General features: G+C 45.6%; 1 protein-coding gene across 1 annotated transcript in view; it reads right to left on the bottom strand.

Annotated features, from left to right (window-relative positions):
- The window catches only part of PTPN9 (protein tyrosine phosphatase non-receptor type 9), an 87625-nt gene extending 78280 nt beyond the window's left edge, over window positions 1-9345 (bottom strand). Inside the window, exon 1 of the mRNA XM_046007676.1 lies at window positions 8562-9345. Coding sequence (XP_045863632.1) covers window positions 8562-8624 — 63 coding nt within the window. The 5' untranslated portion in view covers window positions 8625-9345. The remainder of the gene's footprint in view (window positions 1-8561) is intronic.
- Window positions 9346-20294: the final 10949 nt, after the last annotated feature.

The raw sequence follows: 20294 nt of genomic DNA, 5'->3' as shown, positions 1-20294 counted from the left end.
CAGGACCCCGGGATCATGACCTGAGCCAAAGGCAGATGCTTAACCGAATAAGACACCCAGGCACGCCTATTCACTTTTTTTTTTTTTTAAGTAGGCTCTATGCTGGGCCTCAGGTCCCTGAGATCAAGACCTGAGCTGAAATCAAGAGTGGGACACCAGACTGAGTGACCCAGGGCCCCACATGATCATTATTCTCTGGCATTCACATATAAGAATCCATGCTAAGTGATGGTCTGTCGGGTGAATATAAATATTTTCCCCCTTGGGATTAGTTTAACCTAACTTGACTCTAAAGTCTTTCACTATTCAAAGATGGAGAATATCATGATAATGGCTAACTTTACCAAATGCTTACTAGGTAACTACATGCACTAGCTTATTAATCCTCACAATAATGTTCTAAACAACATTAACTCTAAAATAGAAATTTTCTTGGGGCGCCTGGGTGGCTCAGTGGATTAAGCCGCTGCCTTCGGCTCAGGTCATGATCTCAGGGTCCTGGGATCGAGCCCCGCATCAGGCTCTCTGCTCCGCAGGGAGCCTGCTTCCTCCTCTCTCTCTGCCTGCCTCTCTGCCTACTTGTGATCTCTCTCTCTGTCAAATTAAAAAAAAATAATAAAATAAAAAAAAAATAAAATAGAAATTTTCTTTAGAGTTTCTGAAAGTAAATATTATTTGTTACAGTAACTTTAAAGAAATTCATGAATTATTTTTAATGTGAGAGAAGCACTATACAAGTTATTAAAATCACCTTTGGTCTAAAATGAAAACATGTATAAAACTACTCTAATTATTCTATCCTATCAATCACTACTGGGAAATCCATGCAAAATCAAAAGACCCTAAAAATCTATTGCAGAATTTGAATATCCTTAGAATCCTAGCTGAATCTTTATTTTATGGTTTATTACAAAGAGGGAGTTCTCGCAACTTATGCTCAAACAGATATAACCAGGGAGCCCCACTTAACTTTCTGTAGGTTTTAGACATAAAACAGACGAATTAAGAAATACTTAATAATCCTTGATGGTCAAGTTAATTATAATTACATAGCAAACTCAATAAAATTACCTACTTGAGGTCTTCTTACAAATATAAGTATATGCTCTGGGAAAATAAAATTAAGACAATAACGTAATAAGAATGGAGGTAAAACATGGCAGCAGTGGTGACTGCTGTGTCCCCACTGTCTGCGCTGCTAGGTCCAGGGGACAGCTGGGGTGGTTCATGTCAAGTGGCGCCCACGGGGAGGAGGGCTCAGCTCAGCATGTGGAAGGCCCTCCCCTACTTTGTAGCGCTCCCCCACATGGGAGTGACCATGCTGAATGTCTTCCTGAGGTCGAGGTTGAGGTCGCATATGGGAGACCTGAGTTCCTTGCCTAGCCCCTTCTCCACATCAGGGCCAAACCTCTTCCCTGGGGAGATGGTAATCATACCCTATTCTGTAACTCTCTCATGAATCCACTTCCAACCAGTATGAAGATGAATAAAAAGAACCTGGATCACCACCCATTGCGGACCACAGCACTGGTTTGGACCATGACTCTGCACACAGACCAGAGAAGTCTATGGGACCAGGGTGCCTAAGTGGCTCAGTCATTAAGTACGTGCCTTCAGCTCAAATCATGATCTTCGGGTCCGGGGATTGAGCCCCACGTCAGGCTCCCTACTCAGTGGGGAATCTGCTTCTCCTTTTCCAGCTTCCCCTCCTTGTGTTCCCTCTTTATCCGTCAATGAATAAATAAAACCTTTAAAAAGAAAATAAAAGTCTACGGGACCTTAAGCACACTTTCCTCACTTGTATCAAATGATGACCAGTAGGGGAGGGGAGGCGAACCATAAGAGACTATGGACTCTGAAAAACAACCTGAGGGTTTTGAAGGGTCAGGGGTGGGAGGTTGGGGGAACAGGTGGTGGGTAATAGGGAGGGCACGTTTTGTATGGAGCACTGGGTGTTGTGCAAAAAGAATGAATACTGTTACGCTGAAAAAATAAATAAAATGGGAAAAAAAAAAAAATGATGACCAGTATACCGATCTTCCATCCCTTTGCTTATGACAGGAGATGGCTTAAATAAATAACTTAGATTGGTCCATGGAAAAGGAAAAAAAGAAAATTAAGAATGAAGATGAGTACTGATATGTAGAAATTACCCTTCATACCGCCAGATTTACAATTTTGCCAGCCCGTTAAGACTTTCATATTTACACATAAAATATAAAAAATGCATTCCAGACACAAAACATCTGGCTTTTTAAAGTTTGGAGAGGTAATATTCTTCATATTTTGTTCCATGAATAGTTATTTCTCTTGTACAAAAGATAAAGAAATTAAAAAATTAAATTTTTTTTTAAAGATTTATTTATTTATTTATTTGATAGACAGAGATCACAAGTAGGGAGAGAGGCAGGCAGAGAGAGAGAGAGGAGGAAGCAGGCTCCCCGCCAAGCAGAGAGCCCGATGCGGGGCTCGATCGCAGGACCCTGGGATCATGACCCGAGCAAAAGGCAGAGGCCCCAACCCACTGAGCCACCCAGGCGCCCCCCAAAATTAAATTTTTATTGTGACCACACCTCAAATTGGAGAGCAGTCAACTCTATCTTAAGGAAAACATTTGGGGGGGGGGGCACCTGGGTGGCTCAGAAGGTTAAGCATCTGCCTTCAGCTCAAGTCATGATCCCAGGACCAGCCTCTGGCTCCCTGCTCAGTGGGGAGCCTGCTTCTCCCTCTCCCTCTGCTGTCCCCCTGCTCATACTCTCTCTCATTCTATCTGAAATAAATAAATAAAATCTTTAAACAACAACAACACATTTTCCCGCAGAGTACTTTCGTCACAATTTCTTGCACAGACTGGATAATAAGTCTCTATTGACAATACCTAGGACTGAATAAAGGTTTTCCAAAATTTTTCTTCTGTTCATCTTTTAAAAAAGTTTTTTTATTTATTTGAGAGTGAGCAAGCGATAGAGCACAAGCAGGGGCAGAGGGAGAGGGAGAAGCAGACTCCCCGCTGAGCTAGGAGCCAGACACCAGGCTCTATCCCAGGACCCCAACATCAAGACCTGAACTAAAGGCAGAGGCTTAACCTTCTGAGCCACCCAGGCACCCCTCTTCTATGCATTTTTCTTTTTTTTTTTTTTAAAGATTTTATTTATTCATTTGACAGACTGAGATCACAAGTAGGTAAAGAGGCAGGCAGAGAGAGAGGGGGGAAGCAGGCTCCTTGCTGAGCACAGAGTCCGATGTGGGGCTCGATTCCAGGACCCTGGGATCATGACCTGAGCTGAAGGAAGAGGCTTTAACCCACTGAGCCACCCAGGTGCCCCCCTTCTGTGCATTTTTCAAACCATTATTTTAAGAAGCATCATCAAAACTAAATATACACATATCAAACCAAAACCAACAAAACTGGCTACTATATGTCCATGCAGACATCTTAGTAAGCTGACTAACTGTTTCATGAGAGGTTATGTAGTATAATGGAACATTTTGCACTGGAGGCAGAATAACACAGATCTGGGTGGAAATCATGGTTCCATCACTTGCTAGCTATGTGACCTTGGGCAACTTCCTTCTCTTTGTTGGAGTTTTCTTATTTGCAAAATGAGGTAATAATTCCAATCTTATGAGGATTAATTGTATGTGAAATGCCCAGCACAGAGTCTGACTCAAAGCAGGAGCTCAGGAAACAGTTACTGTTATTACCCTGTTATTCATGTAAGCCCCTTAAAGGCAAAGCACATTTGTTCTTTTAACTCAACTGCAGGCACTCTAATTGCTGAGGACTGAGAAAATAAATGCAAGGAACATCAAAGTTACAAATGAGGATGTGGCGGGGGGGCCTGGGTGGCTCAGGTGGTTAAGCATCTGCCTTCAGCTCAGCTCATGATCCTGGAATGGAGCCCCACATCGGGCTCCCTGCTCAGTGGGGAGTCTTTTTCTCCCTCTCCCTCTGGTTCTCCTTCCTCCACCCCCACCCCCGGCTTGTGCTCTCTCCTCTCTCACTCACTGTCTCAAAAAAATAATCTTTTTTTTTAATGAGGATTTGGTATAATATCAGTTTAACACATGCCAAGACAAACACTATGAAGCAAAATTGATGACCAATTATCCTTACCATATCATAATAAACAATGTCTTGGGGCGCCTGGGTGGCTCAGTGGGTTGAGCCTCTGCCTTCAGCTCAGGTCATGATCTCAGGGTCCTGGGATCGAGCCCCACACCGGGCTCTCTGCTCAGAGGGGAGTTTGCTTCCCACCTCTCTCTGCCTCATTCTCTGCCTACTTATGATCTCTCTCTCTGTGTCAAATAAATAAATAAAATCTTTAAACAACAACAACAAAAAACAAAATAAACAATGTCCTTATTTTTATAAGCCCCTCTAAAAGGAGATGCTGCTGCCTGTGTACAATCCACGTTCAGAATCACTCTTCGTTCCTCAAGTACTTCCAGAATGTCCACAGGCTAACTGCCAGTCATTAGGCAATGTACACAGGACAGTAAGCAAAAGCAGACACAGTTCTGATCCTCATGGAGCTTCTAATCATGTAATCCCACCAATACTGTAAACTTGTGATAAGTGAATATAAAGGACAGTACACGGTACTCTAAGGGCCAGTAACGCAGATCTAACCTAACTGGGGATACCAAGGAAGGCCTTCCTGAGGAAGCAAAAGCTAAGAGCTGAAGGCTGAAGAGGGAGTTAACAGTGGAGGGTGTTTCCAGACGGGGAAAGCAGTTGGTGCAAAGACCCAGTAGCAGGAGAAAACAGCAAGAATAAGGAACCAAAAGGCAACTGTGTTTGGAGGAAAGATGAGGTGTGAGAATTAGCTAGGACTCTAGACCACAGAGGGGCTGAGGCACTATAGATCATGTTCAAGAGTTGGAACATCCTGGGATGATAGGGTGGCTCAGTCTGTTGGGTGTCTGCCTTTGGCTCAGGTCATGATCCCAGGATCCTGGGATTGAGCCCTGCTTCGGGTTCCCTGCTCAGGGGGGAGCCTGCTTTTCCCTTTCCCTCTGCCTGCTGCTCTGCCTACTTGTGCTCTCTCTGGCAAATAAATTAATAAAATCTTAAAAAGAAAAAAGAGTTGTAACATCCCAAGAGAAATGAAAAACCATTGAAGGGTTTTATAAATGCTTATTTTAGGGGCAGAGAGGGTAAAGGGAAGATGCAATTAGATGTGCAATTTGTCTTTGCCTTCTGGAAGAAGAGTAAAGGAATGCAAATAGATCAGGCAGGAAACAAAAGCCCTATCAGGATATGACAATATCTTGGGGACTAGGGTGATGGTGTAGTGGAATTAGTAGCTAAACTCAAGAGATGTCCAGGAAAATCTGATGATGTGTCATGCTCAGGGGCTGAGGTAGAGCAAACTGTCTAAGAAAACCTCTGGGTTTCTGATCCATATGACTGTAGAGAAGGATACCTATATTCAGGAGAAATCTGCTCCAGAAACATCTTTAAGGTAGACATTTACACACCCTCAAAAGGACCTGAATGCATAAATGCATTGCACTTTTGCCTGAACCTGTGTTAACCCAGTGTGATCCCCTACTTTACTTAAGATATGGGGTTCCAAAAGTCAAATTGACTCTCAAAGCAAAATGTTTCCAACACTGAAGATATTTCAAAGATTCTGCCACAAACTTTGAAATCAATTCCAAATGAGTTCTAAAACTGGTCTGAGCAATGGGACAGCATTATGGAATGAATGTGCCATTTCCCATGATGACTACTTAGATAAGACTAATTTGAATTTGATGTTGCTTAAGGTAAACATTTTAAATAAATCTTAACAGTAAAGAGTGCTCTTCTGTGATATTAAACTAAAATGTAAGGGGCACCTGTGTGGCTCAGTGGGTTAAGCCGCTGCCTTCGGCTCAGGTCATGATCTCAGGGTGCTGGGATCAAGCCCCGCATCGGGCTCTCTGCTCAGCAGGGAGCCTGCTTCCTCCTCTCTTTCTGCCTGCCTCTCTGCCTACTTGAGATCTCTGTCAAATAAATACATAAAATCTTAAAAAAAAAACAACTAAAATGTGAAATTTTATCAGGCATTACTATTGAAATTATTCTTTTATGTTTGTTTCAACATTTTGAAATGCCTATAGAAAATCTGACATTTTGTAGGAAAAGGTATGATTTTTAAAACCCCATATTCCGGAGCCTGGGTGGCTCAGTGGGTTAAAGCCTCTGCCTTCAGCTCAGGTCATGATCCCTGGGTTCTGGGATCAAGCCCCACAGCTGGCCCTGCTCAGCAGGGAGTCTGCTTCCCTTTCTCTCTGCTTGCCTCTCTGCCTACTTGTGATCTCTGTCAAATAAAGAAATAAAAATCTTAAAAAAAAAAAACAACCCACATCCCTTGTTGATCTTTTTTTTTTAAAAGATTTTATTTATTTATTTGACAGAGAGAGATCACAAGTAGACAGAGATCATGACCTGAGCCGAAGGCAGCGGCTTAACCCACTGAGCCACCCAGGCGCCCCCCTTGTTGATCTTAATATATATTTTACTGTTCCCATCCAGTCCTTGTTAATGCCCATCACATTATTCACTGTAAAAGATTTTTACTAAATACACTGGTACATGTATATAGTCTATGCAGAGTAAAGCACTGACTTTATCAATACTTCAATACTTCAAAATTTACTTTCCTTGGTTTTAATTTTTTAATGTGTACCCTCCTGCCATCTCCATAGTGGAATACTAATGCTTTGAAGTATTAGAAACATAGAAACTCTAAATCAGACCAATCCAAGGAAAAGAAATGAAGAAGTTTTGCCTCTTTAAAATCAAACTAACAGGGGCACCTGGGTGGCTCAGCGGGTTAAAGACTCTGCCTTTGGCTCAGGTTATGATCCCAGGGTCCTAGGATCGAGCCCCACATCCGGCTCTCTGCTCGGCAGGGAGCCTGCTTCCTCCTCTCTCTCTGCCTGCCTCTCTGCCTACTTGTGATCTCTGTCTGTCAAATAAATAAATAAAATCTTAAAAAAAAAAAAATCAACCTAACAGGGGAACCTGGGTGGCTCAGTTGGTTAAGCAACTGCCTTCGGCTCAGGTCATGATGCTGGAGTCCTTGGATCGAGTCCTGCATCCGCCTCCCTGCTCAGCAGAGAGCCTGCTTCTCCCTCTCCCTCTGCCTGCTGCTCTGCGTACTTGTGATCTCTATCTCTGTCAAATAATAAATAAAATCTTAAAATAAAATAAAATCAACCTAACACATCATACCTTAGTACTGAAATTTCCCTAATTCTAGAGTGAGAGGGGCTCCTTGGCCACCTGCTTACACTAGGCCCTGACAAGCATTTTATTAACACTCACATGCAGTTACCAGGATGTTACCACTGCTTGTACAGAGCAGAATTCTATTTTTTCTCCCATGCTCATTTTATCTCAAGGCGTGAAAGGGCAAGACAGTGGTCTGAAGCCAAATGTGAAAAATGTCATCTCCACAAATGAGGAGAAAAGTCAAGAGCTTCTTAAAAACTAGTTTGCAAAACCAGACTGTCTCCACCCTAGACACTGCGCTACCAAAAGTGGTCCTTAGGAACAAGGGTTGAAGAGCTTGAAACGAGTTACCAGTATGGTTCATCTTTTTCTTATTTCAGGGTTATTTTTGCTTTTTTTGTTTTTTTAATATGAAATCAGACTATGACTGTATTTGAGCATAGCTAAGGCCAGGTATGGGCAGTGCCAAGGAAGAGACAGCGCAAAGGCTTTAGGGTTCCCAATCTCAGTAGCAGACTTACCGATCTTCAGGAGAGGGAAAGTTACAACACCCCTGGCCTTTTCCCTTACCCAAACCCCCAGAATGACACCGCAAACCACTTCCTTCTGGGAACTGAAGGTCATAAGCTTTAAGGGACAATGGAGCTCCATGTAGGCTCCAGAAAGATGGAGACAGCGAGATGAGATAGGGGGCAGGGAAGTGGGGGTGAAGGGATGCGCTCATTCTGAAAGAGTGAATAGGGCAATCCAGGCCAGGGACTTCGGGAGGATGAAAAGGCCTGGATCTTCCAGAATCTGCCTAAGTAGGCCTGCCACAGCCCTCTGAGCAGCCCGAGGGGCTCGTCTGGAAATCTAGGGCATCTATGTAGCCAGTGCCAGTAACCGCTCTGCTCCGGTGGGGGGACGGTACCCGAAGGAGCCCTCCCCCCAAACTGGGGCTTTGCCTGTCCTTTAAAAAAAACCCATAAACCCTCAAGGAAATAACCTGAACATTTATAGGGGTGGAGGCGCCAGAGGAAAAGTAAGGCGTTCAGCAAATGTTGCGGGTTGGGGGTGGTCAGAGGGACTGGGAGGCCCCCCCCCCAGTACGAGGAACTTGAATCACCACCGGAATGGGGGGAGGGGGCGATGTGAGGCCCGCAAGTCTCAAGAAGAGAAGAGGCCGGGAGCCGCGTCCAGCCGCGTCCCCCGGTCGGGGGCTGACGGCCTTGGGCGCGGTCGCCTGGGAAAGGGGCACCCGCGGGCCGGGGTCCGGGGGGGCGCGCGGCCTCGAGAACTACCTAGGCCTCGGGGGTCCGGACACACCCACTGCCGCGGCCGGGGCCCCTCTTACCTGCTCCTCCTCCGGGGTCAGCTCCGGCGCCATGTCGGGCTGGGGCGCGGTCGCGGGCTCCATCCCGCCGCCGCCGCCCCGCCGACCGAACGCGCCCGGGAGCGCGGGGAGCCGGGAGCCGCCGCCGCCGCTTCCGCGTCTCCGCGCCTCAGCAGCCCGAGGCTGCCTCGTTCATGCTGGGGCCGGTGGGGCCGGGCGGCCGTAAACGCCGCTTCTGTCTCCTCAGGGAAAAGCTCTCACAACTGTCGCTCTTTTCAGGGCGGAAATCCTTTTTTATTTTCTTCGCTCCTTTCCCCGCACTCCCCCTCCTCTCCCGGAAAAAACAAAACAAAACAAACAAAACCGAGGTGCCGGCGAGGAGCTAACAGCCGAGCGGGATTTCAAAAGGAAATAGGAACTCAAGAACTTTCTACGCCCAGAGCGGGGGCTCGCGGCGGAAATTTCCCGAAGGCCGCCGGCCTCCTCGGCGTCCTGCCTTCCCCGGCCGCGCTCCCGCTCCTCCGGAGCGTGACGAGGAGTCCTCGGCGACGCGGGCCCCGGCGACCTGCGAGGCGGCGGCCTCCCAGCCCCGTTCCTCAAAAGCCGCGGCGGCAGGAGGGAGGGAAGGGGAGAGGGAGCGAGGAAGAGGCGCCCCCCTCCGGGCTCAGGGCCAGCGCTGCGGCCGCACCGTGTCCGCCTGAGCCCCCCGCGGCTCCATTGAGAAACCGAGCGTCTCATTCACAAACAGGCGGCGGAGAGGGCCGGCGGCGCGCGGACGCTGTCCGGGAGGGGGAGACAGAGAGGAGCCCGGGCGGGGGAAGCAGGGGACGGGGGAGGGGAGACCGCAGGGACCCGCGCGGGGAGGGGCTTGGGCGACTCGGGGCTGCGGGGACGCGGAACCCGGGAGGAAGGGCCGTGAGTTTCACGCTTCAGCCCCGTGGAGGAGGAAGAGAACGCATTCGTCTGAAAACGCCGCTGGGGTGACTTGCAGCCCCCGGCGTCTGAGCGGCCCACAATGCTCCTCTAGCTCCGTGTCGCTTGCTGACTGGAAGACCCTGTGAGCGCTGCCTGGAGGTGTAGGTTTCTGATGAAGGAAAAGACCCTGCTAAATCGAGGCGCGCACGCCCTCCTATTTGCCGGCTGTATCCTGTTCTTCCTCGCCATTACGGCTGGATTTTAGTCCCTCACAAAAGCGCAATCGGTTTCAAACCTCATTCAAGGAATCACGCAACCTTTGCAAACCTTGGATTTTCACTCTGGCAACCACAGCAAAGGGCTTGTGGGTGTTACAGAATACAGTCTTGGAGTCAGTTTGAGAGGCTCAGGGAAGGCCGGGCTGGTCAGCTATGTTGTTGCATCATTTCAGACCAAAAAGAAATATTCCAGCAGGGTTCCAGCTAACAAGCAACAGCTAGTCCCAAGGGCTAGAGCCCTGGAGAGCTAGGAGAGAGACCCAAGGGAGAGGTCTGCAGACAACCGAGGAAGGTGCTGTGGCTTCTGATGCGCCTTCTAGGACTTCAGAAGTAACCTCTGACTTCACCTCTTTTCTGCATCATTGCAATAGGAACTTCAGGTTGTCCTTGGTTAGAAAAGTATTGTTCACGGACTTGTCACGATTTCAAATCCATGTTTTTGAAAGTTTGTTTTGGACAAAGTTATTTGTGGTTTGAATTTTTTTGATGACATTGTTTTGAAGTTGGGTTTTAGGACTTTCTTACCGAACTCTTGCACCTGGAGTGGAGAGGAACTGCCACCATAGTAACAGCAGTGGTGTCCATCATGTGATGGCCTTTTAAACTTTAAAAACCGGGAGCTTTGATCAGTAACTCTAGAGTGTTCAGTTTGGGCAAGGCTACTCTCTGCTCACCTAAATGGCTCTCCAAAGATCTTGAGACACTTTGCTCCTACTGTGGCCAGGCTACTTATGGTTAGCAGTGGTGTTAAGGGTACAGCAGTCTGAGGAACAGAAGAGATATCTGTTCCGGCCTTGGCCAGGCTACTCCTGTAGGCAGTGGCACAAGACATGTAAATATTCCTGAAGTGATCATCTTCCTGGCAGCCCAATTGGCCGGCCAGCACTGGTGCTGTGGTCTGCTATTCCCCAGAGAGGGACCAAACCTGGCAGCTGATAGCTCGCTATTATTTGGAAGGGCTGACTCTACCAAGAACCAACTGGTAGAAATGTACACATCATCTGAATCTGGACTTTCTTTTATCCTCCCTTTGCCTGAAACAATAGTATAATTAACCTATCATTGGTTTAAGGTATGTTATTTCCTTATTGACTTATTAAGAGACATTATCCTGTATGCTACTGGCTTGTGAAATATTACTGTAAGTTATAATTCGTGCAGTGAACCTGTGTTAAATTATTGGCAAAGATAATGTCAGGCGCTGAGCATAATTTGCTATGAATAAAACAAGTAAGCCCTGGTACTCGGATCTGTTTTTATCTCAGGTAGGCCATCATCCCAACAGTCTATTTAGTAAACAAGTACATTTTTATGCCATGCACTGGGCTATCCACTGCAGTTACAACAATGAGGAAGACATGGTCTCTTTCACACATGAGGATATGGAAAGATCCTTGAGTGGTATTTTGAAGTGGAAACAGCAAGACTCAAATAGTACACATAATGATGACACTTGTACAAAGAAATAAAAAGAACATATAAACTTATTAAACTTATTTATACATAGAAAAGGTTTGGTAGGGTACACAAGAAAGGTCACTGAGTGTCTTTCAAGAGGGGAAGGAAGGTGGGGCGCCTGGGTGGCTCAGTGGGTTAAAGCCTCTGCCTTCAGCTCAGGTCATGATCCCAGGGTTCTGGGATCGAGCCCCGCATCGGGCTCTCTGCTCTGCGGACAGCCTGTTTCCTCCTCTCTCTCTCTGCCTGCCTCTCTGCCTGCTTGTGATCTCTGTCAAATAAATAAATAAAATCTTTAAAAAAAAAAAAAAAAGAGGGGAAGGAAGGGAAAGACTTTCCCTTATATGTCTTTTTTTTTTTTTAATTTATTTTTATTTGTTTATTTACAGCATAACAGTGTTCATTGTTTTGGCATCACACCCAGTGCTCCATGCAGTACGTGCCCTCCCTATTACCCACCACCTGGTTCCTCAACCTCCCACCCCCCCCTTATATGGTCTTTTGTACATTTTAAGTTGTTGGGTTTTTTTTTAACTTTTTATTGAAATGTAATATACATACAGAAAGGAGAAAATGTAAGTATACACCATGATGAATTTTCACCCATGTAACCAGCACACAGATCAAGAAATAGAACATTCCTGGGGCGCCTGGGTGGCTCAGTGCGGGGCACCTGGGTGGCTCAGTGGGTTAAACCTCTGCCTTCGGCTCAGGTCATGATCTCAGGGTCCTGGGACTGAGCCCCGCATTGGCCTCTCTGCTCAGCAGGGAGCCTGCTTTCCCGCATCTCTCTGCCTGCCTCTCTGCCTCCTTGTTATCTCTGTCTGTCAAATAAATGAATAAATAAATCTTTAAAAAAAAAAAATAGAACATTCCTGACTTGCCAAAGTCCCCCTTATGTCCCCTCCTAGTCCCTACTCTCCTTGAGAGTAACCACTATTTTGGCTTCTAATAGCCTACATGTGAATATATAATCTTTCCCCCAAAATTTTAATAATAACTTAAATATAATTTTTCTCCTGGAGCGGCAGATGGCTCTAGGACTAAGCTGGAGTGGGGCACCTGGGTGGCTTAGTCAGTTAACTGTCTGCCTTTAGCTCAGGTCATGATCCTGGTGTCCCAGGGTGGAGCACCACTTCTCCCTCTCCCATACTCCTCCCCTGTTTGTGCTCTCTCTCTCTCACTCACTCTCTTTCTCAAATAAATAAATAAAATCTAAAAAAAAAAAAAAAAAAGGATGAAGCTGGAGTAGGAAATGGCAGGACCTGAGCAGTACATACTGCTGCCCCAGGAGAGTTTTGCCTGGTGATCCTCTGGACACCAGGGGTCAGTGATTTATCCAAAGTCACAGCTAATTGAGCAGTATTGAGCTAGAACTCAGATCCAGGCATTCAAACTCCTAGTACAGAGATTTGGTGAAGAGAGTTAATAAAGGGAAAGGTTTAACAGAGTGAGCTAGGAAAGAGAACTCAGCAGTGTTTTCAGAGGCACAGCTGTGCATGTGGGCGTGTGGGTGTGTCAGGGAACAGTTCTCCAGAACTGCTTGCCTATTACAGTCCTAACAGGACAATGTTTGGAAGTTTCCGAGCAGATACATGGGTAACAAAACTAAGTGTAAGGGAGCTGACTGGATTTGCTCCCGTGTGGTCATTTCAGGAGAATCAGAGTACAAAGGCTTGCCTTTAACCACAGGCTCAAGCCAACAAAACCAAGTATGGTACTGTCATCCTGCTCAATTAAATCTTAGAGATGCCAAATTGTTTCTAACAGCAAAAGACTGGAAACAATATAATGGCCCATCAGTAGAAAACTCAGTAAATAAATTACAGTACACCCATACACTGAAATATTAAATTCTTATTTATTTATTATGTCCCTACCATGTGCCAGGCACTGTTCTGCATGACTTTCATTCCTCTAACCTCACCATCACAGTATGAGATAGCTGAAATTATCCTTATTAAAAAAACAAAACAAAACAGGACACCTGGGTGGCTCAGTGGGTTAAGCCTCTGCCTTTGACTTGGGTCATGATCTCAGGGTCCTGGGATCAAGCCCCACATTGGGCTATCTGCTCAGCAGGGAACCTGCTTCCCCCACTCTCTCTGCCTGCCTCTCTGCCTACTTTCGATCTCTCTCTCTCTGTCAAATAAATAAATAAATAAATAATCTTTTTTAAAAAAAATCAAGGTATAGCCGCATGTATTGACATAGCCTCCTCAGATTTTTTATTTATTTTTTTAAAGATTTTTATTTATTTATTTGACAGAGTAGGAGAGCACAAGCAGTGGGAGTGGCAAAGAGAGAGGGAGAAGAAGGCTGCCCACCAAGCGGGGAGCCTGATGCAGGCCTCAATCCCAGGATCCCTGGATCATGACCCCAGCCAAAGGCAGACCGATTGAGCCACACAGGTGCCCCCAAAATCACATTTTTATCAAATTAAGATGAACTGAAATCTGAAAGTGGAAAATAAATGACAAAGAGGGAATCTTGGGGGGAGGGGTGTTATGAATTGTACTTTTGTCTTTTGCTTTTATTTATTTTTTTTAAAGATTTTGTTTATTTTATTTATTTGACAGAGAGAAATCACAAGAGAGGCAGGCAGAGAGAGAGGAAGGGAAGCAGGCTCTCCGCTGAGCAGAGAGCCCGATGCGGGACTCGATCCCAGGACCCTGAGATCATGACCTGAGCTGAAGGCAGAGGCTTTAACCCACTGAGCCACCCAGGCGCCCCTCCCCTCCAAAATTCTTACTGCCTTTTTTCTAAAAAGCAAACAGATACAGGCTAAATGAGGTCACACAGCTAACCAATGTCTAGGGGGAACGTTTTTTTCTTGTTTACTCATGGGCTAAATCTATCACCACCGGAATGACTGAAGGTGTGCTCTGCAAGGAAGGTGAAAAAATCTTATCCCGTGTAGATCGCATTTCCCCATTACCCAAAATACTCCAGGGACCAGTCCGCTATTGCTGTTCTTAGCCGTTTTGTTTTTTTTTTCTTTTTAAACAAGAACATGAGCTATCTCTTTCCACATACAATTTTCTCATCTGACACCTTATGCACCACTCCTAAATCATGGGTTAATCAGCCGCTATTCTTTTTGTTTGTTTTTAAAGATTTTATTTATTTGACAGAGAGAGAGACAGCAGCAAGAGAGGGAATACCAGCAGGGGGAGTGGGAAAAGGAGATACAGGCTTCCCACTGAGCAGGGAGCCCAATGTGGGTCTTTATCCCAGGACCCGGTGATCATGACCTGATCCTAAGGCAGATGCTTAACAACTGAACCACCCACGTGCCCCAATCAATCACTAGTCTATGTTACTTTTGTATGTGACTCCTGTGTCTAGAGTTTACCTAACACTCTGATGATAATTATTTGCTTCCTTGCCCATTTCTCCCACCTAGACCACAAGCTCCCTGGGGGCAGGGACCATTTTTTGGTGCCTCCTCTTTCTTCAGGACCTAGTGTGATACACTGCACACAGTAGGTGGTGCTCAATGTTTGCTGAAAAAATGGATCCATCCTTTTCTAGCCAACAAGGTCCAATTTTTATCAAAGAATACTAAACTGGCTTGATTACTTTGGATACTCTGTTGCTTATGAAAAAACATTCAATGTAAGAGGGAGGTACCATCTGATTACGCTGCTTTCACTCTGATTTATCTGTGTTAACCTGAGTCCAAAGCAGAATGGATAAATTAAGTCCACAAATAGAACCTTGTCTGAACCAGTTTCAACTTCCTCCCTTACAAAAGCTTTTGTTATGTTGCCAGCGAGAAGCAGAACTGACAGACTGGAGTTCCATCTTTTATTTCCCCAGTTTGACTGCGGAGAAAACCTGCATGGCAAAAGCAGAGGGAGAGGCTTGAAGGGCCCCAGCAGCCTGCTGGAAGGAAGCTCACTACAAATGCTAGTGGTCTGTGCCAAGTCTTAGCCAGAAGAACTCTCTGGCTTTCAAATTTTGTCTCTTCTGGTTTCATACCGTCTCTGAAGTTGAGGAGAATGCCTCTGGGCTGGGCCCCTATGGTGAGGCCTATCCCCCAGTTTTGCAGGCTGCCTCTGGCCACTTTTCTGCCTCCTCAACACAGACATAAAAATTCACTTTTCTCAAAACAATCACTATCACTGGGAATGGATGTGAAAAACAAATGCACACATCCTAGATTAGGAGCTCTGTCTCTGCCCTCAGATATTTGCTGCCTGAGGCCACTCTAGATTCATCTTCACTACTGCCAGCCTCCCAGCTCTGCCAGGCCCCCCTCCTCCTCATCTCTGCCGTGCAGTGGGTCAACCCACTGCGGAGGGGCACAGGGTCAAAGCAACACCTAAGACCAAACCTCTCAGGACTTGGTGGGGAAACAAAAATTTTAGATTGATTTGGTTCTAAAGCTTTTGATCTTGCTTTTGCACAGCAAAGGAAACGGTTGACAAAACCCAAAGACACTGACAGAATGGGAGAAGATATACGCAAATGACATATCAGATAAAGGGGTAGCATTCAAAATCTATATAGAACTTATCAAACTCATCACCCAAAGAACAAATAATCCAATCAAGAAATGGGCAGAGGACACGAGCAGACATTTCTGCAAAGACATCCAGATGGCCAACAGACTCATGAAAAAGTGTTCCACATCCCTTGGCATCAGGGAAATACAAATCAAAACCACAATGGATACCACCTCACGCCAGTCAGAATGGCTAAAATTTACAAGTCAGGAAATGACAGATGCTGGTGAGGATGTGGAGAAAGGGGAACCCTCCTACACTGTTGGTGGGAATGCAAGCTGGTGCAGCCACTCTGGAAAACAGTATGGAGGTTCCTCAAAAAGTTGGAAAGAGAGCTACCCTACGACCCAGCAATCGCACTCCTGGGTATTTACCCTAAAGATACAAATGTAGTGATCCGAAGGGTCATGTGCACCCAAATGTTTATAGCAGCAATGTCCACAATAATCAAACTATGGAATGAACCTAGACGTCCATCAACAGATGAATGGATAAAGAAGATGTGGTGTATATTGGGGCGCCTGGGTGGCTCAGTGGGTTAAGCCGCTGCCTTCGGCTCGGGTCGTGGTCTCAGGGTCCTGGGATCGAGTCCCGCATCGGGCTCTCTGCTTGGCGGGGAGCCTGCTTCCCTCTCTCTCTCTCTCTCTGCCTGCCTCTCTATCTACTTGTGATCTCTCTCTGTCAAATAAATAAATAAAATCTTAGAAAAAAAAAAAAAAAGAAGATGTGGTGTATATATATAATGGAATACTATGCAGCCATCAAACCCCCAAATCTTGCCATTTGTAAAGACATGGGTGGAACTAGAGGGTATTATGCTGAGTGAAATAAGTCAGTCAAAGAAAGACAATTATCATATGATCTGATATGCGGAATTGGAGAGGCAGGGTGGAGGTTGTGGGAGGTAGGGAAGGAAAAAATGAAACAAGGTGGGCTCGGGAAGGAGACAAACCATAAGAGACTCTTAATCCCACAGAACAAACTGAGGGTTGCTGGGGGCGGGGGATGGTAGGGAGAGGGTGGTTTTGTGATGGACATTGGGGAGGGAATGTGCTATGGGTGAGTACTGTGAAATGTGTAAGCCTGACGATTCACAGACCTGTACCCCTGGGGCAAACAATACATTATATATTAATAAAAAAAAAGAAAAAAATTAACTTGGTTCTAGGGGTGTCTGGGTGGCATAGTCGGTTAAGCGTCAGACTCTTGGTTTCGGCTCAGGTTGTAATCTCAAGGTCGTGAGATTTAGCCCTGCAACGGGCTCTGTTCTCAGTGCAGGGTCTGCTTAAGACACTTTCTCCCTCTCCCTCTGCCCTTCCCCCTTGGATGCATACACAGTCTCTAAAATAAATAAATAAAATCTTTAAAAAAATTAATTTGGGTATAATCACAGAATCCTAAGACAGGGCAGAACTCAGAAATCAGTGCATCTTACTGAAACAAGCAGTCATACTCTTGCCAAGATCTCAGGGTTTTTGTCTACTTTTCCTGCCATACATATCACAATGCATAAGACAAATGACCACATCTGCTTAAAAATATGCATTGTGAGGTTTTTGCGCACTTCCTTACTAGAGAGGAAATCTGTAGCTATGAAGATCATTTCTTTCCCTCCTCCAGTATATGAGAAGTTTTTAAGTTGTCCATTTAAGCACATTCAGAGAACTAAATATAGTTCTTGTTCTTAGAACTTGCAGCATATCCAACCATCTGTTAGCCGCCCATCACACACTTCCACTCAGCCTCCTCTCCAGGACCACTCCAGTGACCTCTCCAGGGTCACTCCTCTATGTAGTAGAAAAAAGGGACTGTCCCTCAAACTGCCTTCTCATTCCAGCTCACCATTTCATTCACCCAGCTGACATTTCAGTCCAGGCCAGGCACTGGGGAGCTAAAGATGAGTAAGACCAGGTTTCTGACCTGAAAGGTTTTGCAATCTAGGGGTGCCTGGGTGTTTCAGTCTGTTAAGTGTCTGCCTTTGGCTCAGGTCATATTCCTGGGTCTTGGGATAGAGCTCCAAGTTGAGCTCTCTGCTCAGAGGAGAGTGTGTTTCTCCCTTTCCCTCTGCCTGCTGCTCAATCTTCTTGTGCACGTACACTCTGTCTCTGTCAAACAAATAAATAAAAGTCTTTGAAAAAAAAAAAAAAAGGAGCTTGCAATCTAATAGAGGCAGTGTGACATAAGGAATTTAATGTTGCCAAAGAGAAGTTGCCCTTTGCCGTCGTGGGTTCCTAGGAAATAACCTCCAAGTCTTTGAAATGTCCTGAGAAAGTTTCTGTGTTGGCCTGGGGGCCTTTGGCCACACCAGATAGTCTAGCAGTGTGACTAGGGGAAAGGAGGACTTTCGATCATGTGTAATCAGTTTGTCCTCTGGAGAGGCTGGAGACTGAGGTCCACCAACTAGGTCCAAATGAAAAATCTCCAATAAAAACTTGGGACACCAAGGCTCAGGTGAAATTCTCTGGTTGACTGTACTCCCTGAGGACTATCATACACAGGTCCCAGGGACGTTAATGCTATCCATGATTCCACTGGGAGAAGACACCTGGAAGATCCACATTTGGAACTTTCAGGACTTGGCCCTGTGCATTTCTGCCCTAGGCTAACTAATCTGTTTTCTATCACCGTGACAGACTCTATCCCTAAGTATAACAGCTTTCAGTGAGTTCTGTGAGTTCTGGAGAATTATCAAACCGAAGTATGGTCTCGGGGACTATCCCTAAACTTGGGAGAGAGATATATGCAGTGGGATGGGGAGGGCACAAACATGCGAATGGCTAATTCTACCCGCAGAGGTAAAGATTCAACCAGGTATTTGCTGAATGGAGTTTTCCAAAGATGAGTAGATATATTTACCAGATGAATGAAGTCTGAGTGAGGAGGGACATGGTGGTAGGGGTGGAAGGATGTAACATGAAGCACATGTGTTTGTATAAGGAACTGTAGAGCAGATCTCTGGAGAGGAGGCAGCAAAGGAAGAAAGGTAATTTATGAGGCTGGACAGATATGCTAAGCCCAGGTCATGAAGATACTTGCATGGCGGGCTGAGAAGCCTGTAGGCAATGGGAAATCCTTGAAGCAATGCATTTGTAGAAAGGATCACTCTGCCAGTTGTGGCAGGCGTGGATAGGGTAGACGGGGAGGATTGGTGACAGGAAACTAGGTAAGAAACTCTGGCAGTACTCCAGGATGAGAAAGACTTGAATTAAGGCCTTAGGTCACAGAGGAAATGGAGAAGAGAGAGGTGGAGTTTAAAGGATGTGGTGACTCACTAGCTGTGAAAGGTAAGAAATGGACAGGAATCCTCAGAATACCTAGGTTCTAGCTGGGATGACTAAATGCTACTAACAACGACAAGGATCCCAGGAAGAGAGCCCGACTGAGAGGGACTGTGAGGGAGAGATAACGAGTTCTGTTTGGGACATGCCAAGTTTGAAAGGTGACTGGGAGATTGGCTGGTAAGGAGTTAGATATATAGATAGGGCTAGAGTTCATGGAAGGCATCAGCAAATACACAGCTGAAGTCAGAAAAGAGAAAGGCTGGGAAATGTCCCTTATATTTGGAAAAGAGGAGACCAGCAGTCCCTTGATGAGAGCACTCAAAAGTGGTAGGAACAGAAGTCAGATTTCTGACATGAGTGTGAAGTGAACTAGTGAAAAAAGCAATGATTATAGGCAAACTATTATCAAACACAAGGGAATTAGGATGACACCAACTCTTCGATGCAGGCATCAGAACCCAGCTTGGCTTTCTGAGTCAACAGTAAAACAACTAAGACTGCTTACTTTGCAGCAACTCGTTGAAAAGCCTAGTCTTTCCAGGTGCGTGCGTTCCAATGGCACTTGAGATGACACAGGTGATCTCAACTAGTAGTCCTTAGCTAACTCGTACCAAGCTGGCCCTCTAGCCAAGGCAAGCAGGGTAGGCCACAAGCGATAGCATCAGCTAGGATCCTTTAGTTTCAAGCCCAGAAATCAGTTCTGGCTAATTTAAGCAAGATAGAATTTACTGGCTGCTCATTGGTTTAACAGCAAGAACAAGCAACACTCTCTACCCTTCCGAGGGCAAAATAAATGAATTCCAGCAGATTCACTTTCTTTGTTCCTCTGCTCAGGATACAGATTCTTGGTGAGGAGTGTGTGACTGGTCCATCTTGAGTCATGAGCCTGATGTTTGGCTGAAGGAGGGCAGTTCCCCCAGATGACAGCTTCACCAGACCACACACACTGCATGGGGAAGAGATCATTCCACAAAAAAGAAACTGGTCACTATTCAGAAGGGTGGTCAGAAAGCTAATACCAAATTACAACAACTTATTGACGCAGCCATCTTTGAAAGAGTGGCAGGAGGTGGTTTTACAACTCACAAGAAATATGACCAGAAGACACGCCATTCAGTGATTGATCATATTGGCTCCTCCGTTAAAAATAGAAGGGGCTATGATTATTTTTTACTTTAAATTATTAATCATGCCAAGCCAATTTATCCATATATTTTGGAATCAGATGTCATGAGGACTTATCTTATGTAAATTCATCAAGAGCCAACGTGCCACTTCAGCCCAAAGTACTGGCATGCTGCCAGGTCATTGTTA

The sequence above is a fragment of the Meles meles genome, chromosome 6, assembly GCF_922984935.1.
Source record: "Meles meles chromosome 6, mMelMel3.1 paternal haplotype, whole genome shotgun sequence".
Classification (NCBI taxonomy): Eukaryota; Metazoa; Chordata; class Mammalia; order Carnivora; family Mustelidae; genus Meles; species Meles meles.
The sequence above is the reverse complement of the archived record's forward strand: the minus strand, read 5'-3'. Positions and strand labels throughout refer to the sequence as shown.